Raw genomic sequence first — 11,394 nt, 5'->3', positions numbered from 1 at the left:
AGGGGAGACGGACGGGGCTCGCTTCTCTCAGTCTCCTCCCCACGCCCGGCTTTCTCAGCCCTCGCCGCCCCGAGCCGGCTCCGGGAGCTGGGGACGCCCGGCTGGAGGAGACGATCCTCCCGCCTCTGGAACTGGGGCTGCGGGGGTGGGGGCCGAGCCGAGGGCGGCGCGCGGCCAAGTTGCAAATTGGATTAGGGAGTGTGGGGGTGAGAGCCACGGGAGGGCGGGGGAGCCGGGCGGCGGGGCCCGGGCCGCCGGAGCCGCCGAGCGGGGCAGCTGCCCCACCGCGGCCGCCCAGCCTTCCTCCACCGCCGGGAGAGAAGAGGCTTCCTGGCGATCGCGCCGCCTCCCCCGGCGAAAGATCTGCTCCCTAAAGCCCCTGTTCTGTCCCCGACCACACCCGGAGAGGACCGGCGCGGGGAGCGGCCCCTCGTTCAGGCGAGGGGTGGAGCCGGGGCCCAGCGCCGGAGAACGGGCCTGTGCCGAGACCCCGGGCGGGCGGCGGGGCTGGGCTGGGCTGGGCTGGGCTGGCTCGGGGTGGGGCAAGCGGAGGAGGTGGGCACCCAGGGCCCCCCGGGCGGGAACCCGCCCCGGACTCGGGGGTGGAGGCGGGTTACGGGGGTCGGGATGACCCCAGCGCTCCCCTAACTCTGCGCTCTCTCCTCTTCCCGCCCGCCGGGCGCCCTCAGGCACCATGCTGACCCGCCTGTTCAGCGAGCCCGGTCTCCTCTCGGACGTGCCCAAGTTCGCCAGCTGGGGCGACGGCGACGACGACGAGCCGAGAAGCGACAAGGGCGAGGCGCCGCCACCACCTCCGCCTCCGCCGGGGCCCGGGGCTCCGGGGCCCGCCCGGGCCGCCAAGCCCGTCCCTCTCCGTGCTGACGAGGTGCCGGAGGCCGCGCTGGCCGAGGTCAAGGAGGAAGGCGAGCTGGGGGGCGAGGAGGAGGAGGAAGAGGAGGAAGAGGAAGGGCTGGACGAGGCAGAGGGCGAGCGGCCCAAGAAGCGCGGGCCCAAGAAGCGCAAGATGACCAAGGCGCGCCTGGAGCGCTCCAAGCTGCGGCGGCAGAAGGCGAACGCTCGGGAGCGCAACCGCATGCACGACCTGAACGCGGCGCTGGACAACCTGCGGAAGGTGGTGCCCTGCTACTCCAAGACGCAGAAGCTGTCCAAGATCGAGACGCTGCGCCTCGCCAAGAACTACATCTGGGCGCTCTCTGAGATTCTGCGCTCGGGCAAGCGACCCGACCTGGTGTCCTACGTGCAGACGCTGTGCAAGGGCCTGTCGCAGCCCACCACCAACCTGGTGGCCGGCTGCCTGCAGCTCAACTCGCGCAACTTCCTCACTGAGCAGGGCGCCGACGGCACGGGCCGCTTCCACGGCTCCGGTGGCCCATTCGCCATGCACCCCTACCCGTACCCGTGCTCGCGCCTGGCGGGCGCACAGTGCCAGGCGGCGGGCGGCCTGGGCAGCGGCGCGGCGCACGCCCTGCGGACCCACGGCTACTGCGCCGCCTACGAGACGCTGTACGCGGCGGCTGGCGGCGGCGGTGCGAGCCCGGACTACAACAGCTCCGAGTACGAGGGCCCACTCAGCCCCCCGCTCTGTCTCAATGGCAACTTCTCGCTCAAGCAGGACTCGTCGCCCGACCACGAGAAGAGCTACCATTACTCTATGCACTACTCGGCGCTGCCCGGCTCGCGGCCCACGGGCCACGGGCTGGTCTTCGGCTCGTCGGCTGTGCGCGGGGGCGTCCACTCGGAGAATCTCTTGTCTTACGATATGCACCTTCACCACGACCGGGGCCCCGTGTACGAGGAGCTCAATGCGTTTTTCCATAACTGAGACCTCGCGCCCGCCCCATTCTTTTTCTTTTGCCTTTGCCCGCACCCCTGCCCCTAGGCCCCCCGAGCGCAGGGGCACCCCACCTACTCCGGCGCGGGGCGCGGGCTGCCGGTCCTGCCGCTCTCCTAGGCAGCGCGGTCCTCTTACCTGTGGGTGGCCCGTCCCAGGGGCCTCACTTCCCCCAGGGGACTGCCTTCTCTCTCCCCAAGGGGTTCCCTCCTCCTCTTTCCCAGGGAGTACTTCTACAGGGACCCCTCTTTGGGCACTCCCTGGAGATCCCCCACCCCCCACCAATTCCCAATTCCTGCACTTAGGTTTTCTCTTCCCCTTTCCCCCTGCAGGCCCAAAGGCTTTGGTAAGGGGGCAGCTGAGCTGTGGGATACTGTTTTCCCCCTATTATTATTATTAGAACAGACACCGAGCTGCCGGGCGCCCCCTCTTTCTTGAAGAGGGCAGAAGTCAGGGCACGGAGCCTGGACCTGGAAGCCCTCATCATCCCCAACCCCTAGTCTAAGCGTTTTGTGATTTTAATTTTGGCGGGAGGGAATGTGGATTGAAGGAAAGAGAGAGGCCAAGACAATTTGTAACTAGAATCCATTTTTCCCTTTTCCCTTTTTTAAACAAACAAACAAACATACAAAAAAAAAAAAAAAAAAAGCTAAGAGGCGACGGAGGCCGAACGCAGAGTCCGGATCGGAGAGAAAACGCAGTAAGAACTTTTAGAAGCAATAAAAGGCAAAAAATACTACTACCAATAATAAAAAGACACAAATATCTATGCAAGGAGGTTCTGACTGAGCCTAGCGGCCCGGCCCGGCCCCGGGATGCTCCCCCTCCCCGGCCCGCGGGCCGCGCCGCCCAAGCGCGGATCTGTGCACTTTGGTGAAGTGGGGGCCGGCGCTGCCCCCTCCCCTCCCCAGGTTCTTACAATCAGTGACTCGGAGATTTGGGGCCCCAGTGCCACTGCCCTCCCCCGCCCCGTCCCCGTTGTGCGTCCTGCTGTTTTTAAAAAATCTGTTTCCAAATTTGTATGGAATGGCAAACTGTTGGGGGGGTCGGTTTGGGGAGGGAGGGTTTGCATGGAAGACACACACGCACACCACACCGCACGCACACGCAGCCCCGGCGCGGGCGTCCGGGGGCAGAGGGAGGAGAGCTCGCCGCACACCCCCCTCCCCGCAGGCAACTCAGTCCCTTCCCCGGGAAGAGGGAGGAGACCGAGAACTGGAGGCAGCCCCGCCCCTGCCCGACTGTGCCTCGGTGGGCGCCAGGCGCCCAGCGATTTCCAGTGTCTGGAGAGGGGGTTTTTGTCTGAGACATCCTCTTGGCTCTGGCTGGCAGGTGGGCAGGGAGAGGGCTGAGGGCTCCTTCTGGAGATTTCCCAAAAAAGGGGGCAAAAGGAGAACCTCTTCCCACCGGAGGCAGGAGATCAGGCATCCAAACACACTCTGCAAAGATGCAAACCCACAGGCCACACACCCACACACTCACCCACACACTCACACGCAATTTTACCTTCCTCTTGTAGTGAAGATGAAACTCCCGTCGGACACCCGAAGTGCATTGCGTGTTTCTGTTCAGTTTAATGACGATTAATAAATATTTATGTAAATGAGATGCAAAGCCGGACCGGTTTCTCACGGTGGCCTCATTTCATTCGGGGGATTGAGCTGGGACTCCGGGTGATGGAGAAACAGAGTCAAGTGACTGTGCAGTGGCCATGCAGAGGGACCCTGGGCATTCCTGGGTAGGATTCCCACACTAAACCCCCTCCCCCCCACCCACTGGGCACCAAAACAGCTACACTTCTGCCTCTCCCAGACCTTACACAGACTCACACACGCCCCCAGCACAAGGCATTGCACTAATCTCATTACACTCCTTCAGTTCCCAAACATGCACACGCACCTCTTTCGAAAATAAAATATCTCTTCATCACTGAAAAATGACCGAGCTGGGAGCAGTCGGTCATTTTACAACCCTCTGCTCACTGTTGCAAAAAACAAGTGTGTAGAAATGAAGAGACAACCATTTGAGCCAGACAGGGGTGTTTTAAAATAAAAAACAAAAAAAACTATAAGGTTATGAGGATGAAATATTAATGGGAGAAGTCTTTTCAGTCTTAAATTTGCAATTTCAGTGGACTCAAGGGAATCAGCCTTTTTCAGCCTCAGGAATGCTGAAATTTGTAGGGGTGTTGATGAAGTTGGAGGAACACCCCAGAGTTCTATGAGGGGACCTGAGTCTAGGAGTCCATCAGGTAGACAGAGTGGAGCTTGACCTAGCCACAAGCTTCCTCTGACAGGGCCGCGAGAAGCCCTGTGGTCTACACAGGGACAACCCGCTTCCTGCCCGGTGCAGCTCCCGGTAGAAGGAAGCCCTCAACTTAGGCAGACAGAGGAAGGGCGCCTCGGAGGAGCCTTCGGCCCAAGCCGCTTCCCCCTCTCAGGCAAGATAGCCCCAGAGTTCTCTTTCTCCGAGCCTCAGGGACAGAGGCTGCTCTGAACTGACTTCCCGGAAAGAACCCCCCCGCTCCAGACATCAGTGCCCCCTGGAATATTTGGAGAGGGGTCTAAGTCCCAAAGGCGCCCCCCATCCCAAAGCCTGAATACACTTAGGAGTACCAGGACCAGACTGTTTTTGACTCTGCTTATTTAAATTATTTTTTCATAAATATTTCTGCCCGTTTTAGAGCAGAAGTGGGCGTTGTAGTGTTGCGTTTGCGGTTTGAGGTCAGGCACGCTGAGGCTTTTAAAGGTTGGATCCAAGACCTCAAAATGAGAGCACCCTGACAAAGGGGGGAAGGGAAAGGTAGTTGAAGAAGGACTCCCTAGGTGCTAAAGGGAAGATCGGATTATACTCTCTGACCCTGAGCGCGGCGGCTTCCCTAAATGACCATCCCAGCAGAGACGTGGCCCTCCTTCCTCCACCCCGGGATGGATGGCGCGGAGCAGGGACCGGGCCGGGAGCTGTCCGCTCCCGGGTGCTGACGCTCGTCCAGCCTCGCGCTTTCTTCCTGCCCGAGGGAGGCCGAGCTTCCCTGGCTCCGGGGAGTGCCGTGCAGCGTGAGGTTCTTCCCAGTGCCTGGCCTGCCGGAATTCTGGGCGGAATTCTCCTACAGTTTTCGGAGAATTTCACTGGAATCCTTTCCAAATGTCACCGCCTTCTCTGGAATTCTCATAGGATCGCTTCTCTAGTCTGAGATTTAGAACTGGGCCTTTCGTTCTGAGGATTCGCCCCTGTCGGTGGTCTAAGGGGGGTGGGGCTCTTATAGACCTCTAAATCACCCCTATTCTTAGGAGAAAGAACTCGGCCCACCTTCAATCTCTCTCACTTCTTGCATGGAGTATGGACCAAGGTGAGAACCTCAGACCCAAATCTGAAGGAGTCAGGTCTGCTCATGGCATGGGTCATGGCCTGGCAGGGGCAACTGGAGAGAAAAGGAACTCGGTACACATCCCGAGGCCTGAGTCTTATCCTGTCCTAAGAGCAAGGTTAATTGGGATTCCCTCCCATTAAGCTGGTTTCCCACAACGCCCTCTGAAGTCCCGGGCTGGGTGGCATCCAAGTGGCTTGGGGCCCGACGCAAAAGACCCCTCCACGTGGCTCCCCGGGCCAAACCGCAGACTCCTGCGCTTTGCTCTTCCACGCGGCTCGATTCTGTTTTTGAAGCCGGATCCCAGCCCTTTCCAAGGATGCTGAAGACTCCTGGGCCACTGCGTCTGTGGTCACTTCGGGAGGCAGGAGTGCCCGGGGCCCCTTTTGGGGCGGGGATCCCTAGCGCCTCTTCTTCTTGTGAAACCGGCGTCCTCGTGAGCCACCCTTTTCCCAATTCCTGACCCTTCCCCCACCTCTCTGCACTCCGGCTGCGCTCCATTCTCCCATCGCCCCCCTCCCCAACACTGAACTTCCCTGGCGAGATGGCGAGATGGCGAGATGAGCAGGAGAAGAAGATGCGCGCGGACACACGGCCCCAAACTCCCCCTCGCAGGTCTTTTTCTCTCGCTGCTCTCCCGCTTCTGCGCGCACACAAGGAGAAGCTCCGGGAACAGAAGGAGGTGTGTTTTGGGGGGCGGGGAGGAAAAAAGGGGCCAGCGCGGTGGGAGGGAGAGGGCAAGGGGAGACGTCGCATGCCCTTCTTGTCCTAGCCTGAGCAACGGGATCTCCAAGCAGGAACCAGCCGTCTCAGCTCAACCCCTGGGCTGCAGAACCGAAGGCTGGAGCCGAGATCAATCCGGAGGGCATCCTCCTCTTGATTTTCCCACCCCCGTTCAAAGTCCAGCATTTGGAAATGACCTGGAAGTAGAGATGTCTCTGAGTCCAGGCCATTTGTACATCAGGGGAAAGAGAGGGAAAGCACTACTGATTCTCCCCTCTCCGTTTAACCCTATTTCAGCCAGGATCTGGACCCTGACCCCCCAGTGAACCTCCAGTGAACCCTCAGCTCTGATTTCATCACCCAGAGGGACAGCTCAATAAATCACTGAGTACAATCCAGGGAAACTGAGCCCCATTGGAGTCAGCGACAGGGAAGTCCTGACACACCCTAGACTCCACTGTCTTGTGTTTACTTCTCTCTTTTTCCCTTTTATGGCAAAGTCCACAAGCTGGGAGATGCAAGGATTCCCCCCTCAGAGGTCAGAGGTTTCACTCCCTCTTGGGCAACCTTCTCTTCCACCTCTTCCCCAAAATCTTTAACCTGAAGTTGCCTGCTCCTTGGAGGAATCTGTTGATTTGAGGGAACATTGAGATGGAGGGATAGTTCTAGATTCCACAGTTTAATTCTCAAGGAAGGCGGGAAGAAAGAGACAGTGGAGGCCAGGCCTGACCAGCCCTGGCCTTGACCTCCACTCCCAGGCCCCCCGTGTGACAACGGGTGAGCACAGGACTCCACACCTGACTTGCCCATATGTGCTCAAAGGAGAAAGCTTTTTCTTTTGGTGAGATGTAGGAGGGGCAGACGGGCCTTGGCTGTCACAACAGGCTTCTCAGCTCACAGCCCAAGACACTGTCACTTTTCTTTCTTTAGGGCTGGGTGCCCAGGCACTGGCCACAGGCCCAGAGGGGAGGTGACGACCGGAGCGGTGAAAAGTCTTGAAAGCCTGCTCCTTTTCCAAATCCTGAAGTGGCTTTCTATTCCTCATTCTTCTAAAATTCTGGACAAAGTTTTCCTGGTTGAGAAGAGGTAAGAAAGGGCACAGACACCTTGGGAGGGTCGTTATGCTCTCTGAAATTCTCTCCACCCTAAAGCAATGGGGTAGGTGCACCCCACCCACTCAGGAGTGCCAGCATGAGAACGCCCAGACCAAGCCTGGCTCACAAGCAGGAGGGCAACCGGTTTCTGGGGGCAGATGCCCGTGAATGGGAACCTCAGCCCCCTAGTGCGGGGAGGGGAAGCTGGGGCACTCAGGGCGGGGGAGAGGGCGAGGGAACCCCTAGATGCTGCCTGTGCCAAAGGAGCTGGGGCACTGCGTTGGGTGGAGACGCTGCCCAGATGTGTGCCTGGGTGTGCTCTGGTGCTGCCCACTTGCCTGCCCGCTCCAGCGCAGGAGCCCAGCGCAGCCTCCCAGGCGGACTGCGGTTGCAAGGTTCCAAAGCCGAGAGTGTGTGCCCGGGGTTCCGTTATTCGAACCTTTCTCTGGGCTTCTCTCCACTTCTGTCTGCGTCTCATTCCTCTTTTCGGAATTAATTGAATTAGGAACAGGTCTTTCTGGGGCGCTTCCACTTCCCGCCCGAGGCTGTGCTAGCCAGGAGGCCAAGGCTGCGAAGTCAGGTCCCGCCAGGGCCGAGGGAGCCCCCAAACCCCTTTGGGGACCCGCGTGCCAGTTCCTACCCTCAGCCAAGTCTTCGCCAAGGGCACAGCTGGGCGGGGTCTGGGCAGTCCGCCCGGCTTGGGACATCTGTTCTCGCCAGAGTCGCATTAAAGGCGAGAGGTGGGCGGGGGGTGCTCAGAACCAACCCCTCAATCCCGAGTCGATGCCTGCTTTCTCGACCGCAGGCGGAGGCAGCAGGGGACACTGGACTCGCAGAGATTTTTCTTTCCTCTTGGGAAAAGCGAGTGTGGGGCAAGTAAGGATTTCCCTCTTGCCTTCATCTCTCCTGCTGCTTAATCAGATGCCACATCCGGCCTCACTCCTGGAGGGCAACAGGGTACTCCTGCCCTGCGGGAGATGCCCGGGAGTCCCCGGGGGCACCGGCGCCCAGGATACTGTGGGCCGGCCGGCTGCGGAACGGATCCCGCTTGCAGCGAACGAGCGCTCGGCTGGGCTGTGAGGCAGAGGCCGGGGCGCCGCGCAGGGGGTGGGTTCAAAACAACTCAGTTAAAACAGCGAAAACACTGGGGTTTATATTGGGGGGAGGGCGGTGCTTTTTAAAAAAATCTGAGAAGAACCACACAGCTCCTAAGCAAAACCTAAACAAAATCCTTAACTACTGATCTCTTTGTAGCAAAAGACAGAAAAATTCCTCAAACACTTCTCCCTTGGTGCCTCCACGAAAAAAGCTCCCGGCTGGCTAAGCCCGGCGCCTGGACACCCCTTCACCACCCCAGCGCCCTGGCGCTGAGCCCAGGTCGCCCCCTGCCCACCCTTCGCTCGCGCGTTGGTGCCAGTCTGTGCCACTCAGCCGGTGCCCGGTGCCCGGTGCCAGGCGCGGGGGGAAAGCGGGGAGGAGCTGAGGCTCCAGCTTAAATTCCATGGCATCTGTTCATTATTATACAGTGAGGAGTTTTATATGGACAGCTAAATTAAAGACAGATTTTTGCCAGAATTGCAGATCCCATAAAAATGATGACACAGGATGGGGGCTTTTGCTTTAAAAAAGAAAGAAAGAAAAAATTTAAAAAACAATCCAACAAACCACAACCCAAACCCTTCTGTGCCCTCTCCTCCGACATTGTGGAGTTTCTTTGCCCCTTTTGCCTGCCTCCTCTTCTTCCACCAGCATGGGCTCTTCATGCCCGCCCTGCTCACAGATGCCCAGTGACCAACCAGGTCGCTCCCACAGCCGCGGGGAGGGGGGGCGGGGCGGGCAGGCAGAGGTGGAATAGCCAAGTGCACCTTGGTGTGGAGGGTCAGGATGGGACCTGGAGCTGGGAAAGAGTGCCGGGAAGGAGCAGGAGTCAGGGGGCCTGACCTTTCCACACTCCTAAGTCAAAGGGCAGGCTGCATTTTGGGCTGGTTGCCAAGGCTGGGGACAGCCGGTGAGTACCAGGCATGCGGGGCCCTCCATTCCAGGGCACCAGACAGTGCCCAGGTCCCCCTCTCTAACGGAGAAGGTGATCCAAAGATTGGGCACAATTTGCCCTGGAGTGGGAGTTGTGGAATTTTGAATTTGAGAGATTCTAGACGACTGGAACCTACGCCTTGGTGATATTCTAGAGCTTTGCAGGGATTCAGAAATTCTGGGTTCTGGGTCAGGGAGCAGACCTCCCAGGCTCCGAGTCTGGAGCTCTGGTTGTAACAGCTCTAGCCGCAATGATTTGAATTCAGGGGTGCTGTTGCAGGGTGCTGGGGGAGGCTGGGAAAGTCTGGGCAGCCAACCAGGGGAGGGTGGAGGGCGTGAAGGCCACTCTCAGGGGTGCAGACACGTCTCCCCAAATTAGTGGGAGCCTTTCTTATTTTTCTTTCATCCAATTTTTTTTTCAGGGAAGAAAAATATCTGTGGAGTCCTGTGTCCTCCAGACAATTGCGCTGTCTGTGTCTGTGTCTGTGTCTGTAACTGTCTGTGTGGCTGTCTGCTCATCTCCCTCAGATTTGGAGCTGACAGAATTCATATCAGAAGAGTGAGCACAGGGACATCTGTGTGCGGAATGACTGTGCCTACTCCAACCTGCCAATCGCTCCTGGCACGAGCTGGGTAACAAATGCCTGTTACCTCGGAATGCTGGCGGGTGGGGGTGGGGTGGGGGAGGGCGCCTGGCACCACCCGGCTGCCGAGCCCTGCCAAGGCCCCCGCCTGCCCTCAGAGGGTCCCTCCCCCCTTCCCCGAGTTGGGGGTCCACGGAATTGGATTGCTCGTTAATTAGCAGCCGTTAGAGAATTTGGGTGTCTCTCTGCCCGGGCCGACCGGCCTCGTCAGCCTCCCTAATCTGGAGCCCCCTCCCCTCCTGCCTTCCCTCCATGTTCTCCGGATAAGCTCCGGGTTTCTACTGAGGGCGGGCGGGCGGCCAGCTGGGGATGGGGTGGCTCGCGGAATGCAGCGAAAGGGGTCTCTGGAGGGAAGAATTCCGCCGAAGTTGCCAGGAGGTGTTTCTGTCTCGAAGCGGGAGGCTCTGTGCGGAGGGGGTCTGCATAGACGCGGCTGGGCTGTGGGGTGGGGCAGAGAGACCGTAGATCGCGGACAGAGGACCGAAGAGAGACGGGGCTGAGGAGCTGCGGCAGAAGGGAAGGAAGGAGAGAAGGCGGGAGGCCGGGCCGCGCCGTCCCCGGTTCCCTCCGCGCCAGGAGCCTCCGAGACTCGGCCCAGCCCGCTGCCGCGACCCCGCGGGCCTCCGCCGCCCCTCGGCCCAGGCCTCCGGCCGCGCTCCCCGATCCCTCAGCTGGTTCTGCTGTCGGAGGTGGGGGAAGGGAGGGCGCCACACCACAGCCGGTGCCAGCTTGGGGTGGGGGTGGGGGGTTATTGCGAGGCGGGGCGGAGAGCACATCTAAAATTCCGAGACATCTGTTCACCCAGGGAAGAGGCACCGGGCGCAGGAAGGCTGGGCGCCCCACCCGCGGTTCTGCCCGCGGTTCCAGGGGCGGGACTCCCGACCCTCCCCGCATCCTCAGCCAAGCGCCCACCCCCAGCCACCAACGCCGTCCTGCACAGGGAGGGGGAGGGGGCGCCAATCTGGGGATCGGGCTGCGGGTGTGAAACTCAGGAGCTGCTGCGTTACTGGTGGGTCCTCAGAAGGGGAGAATCAGGGCCCCGGAGGGCTGTGTGGGGTGGAGATCCTGCAAAGGAGGATGTGGAAGGACGTCTGTCAGACTAGATCTCCTCAGAGCACCCACAGACACCCTCCACATACACACAACTCAGAGATCGTCCACACTCAGATATGAAGCCTCTCCTTCCTGTAAACACGCATAACTGGCCCCCTTCGCACTCAATCGCTTATTCATTCAAGCAGCTTTACAGATACTTGGTCTGTGCTGGGCCTGGGCTAGATAGTGGGGACATACCTTCTTACCCAACAGGAGCTGTGAGCACGTTCAGATACCCAAGTGCACAGGCCCACGCGCTGCCCTGACACTCACATAGATTCCTAGTGGGAGGGGGACCTGGAGGGAGGAGGTGCCAGAGGCAGCACGATCCTCCTCATCATAAGCAGCTTCCCCCAGGGGAACCCAGGGCAGGGTCTAGGAGCCCCAACGGGGGGCTCTGGACCCACTGCCAGGCACTTGTCACCTTCTTACCTACTCCTTATTGGTGGGGCCCCTGCCCCCAGGTTTTCCCTGAACAAGTTCCAACCCCATTGCCCATCAAGCCTTGATGACAACCCCTCTCTTTCCCTGCCTTGACCTGGCACCTGCCCCTCCACCTGGGCTGCCCTAGCTGGGCTAACAGAGGCT

At 59.8% G+C, this 11,394-nt stretch overlaps 1 protein-coding gene across 1 annotated transcript; it reads left to right on the top strand.

Moving 5' to 3' along the window:
• Nucleotides 1–417: 417 nt before the first annotated feature.
• On the top strand, nucleotides 418–1,843 carry NEUROD2 (neuronal differentiation 2; the record flags this gene model as incomplete). The annotated part of the gene is made up of 1 exon (XM_082603584.1): nucleotides 418–1,843. The coding sequence occupies exon 1, from the start codon at nucleotides 695–697 to the stop codon at nucleotides 1,841–1,843; it is 1,149 nt and encodes a 382-aa protein (XP_082459710.1). The 5' UTR covers nucleotides 418–694.
• Between the last annotated feature and the right edge of the window lie 9,551 nt (nucleotides 1,844–11,394).

Source organism: Mesoplodon mirus (genome assembly GCF_964341445.2).
Source record: "Mesoplodon mirus genome assembly, chromosome: 18".
Taxonomy (NCBI): Eukaryota; Metazoa; Chordata; class Mammalia; order Artiodactyla; family Ziphiidae; genus Mesoplodon; species Mesoplodon mirus.
The sequence above is the reverse complement of the archived record's forward strand: the minus strand, read 5'-3'. Positions and strand labels throughout refer to the sequence as shown.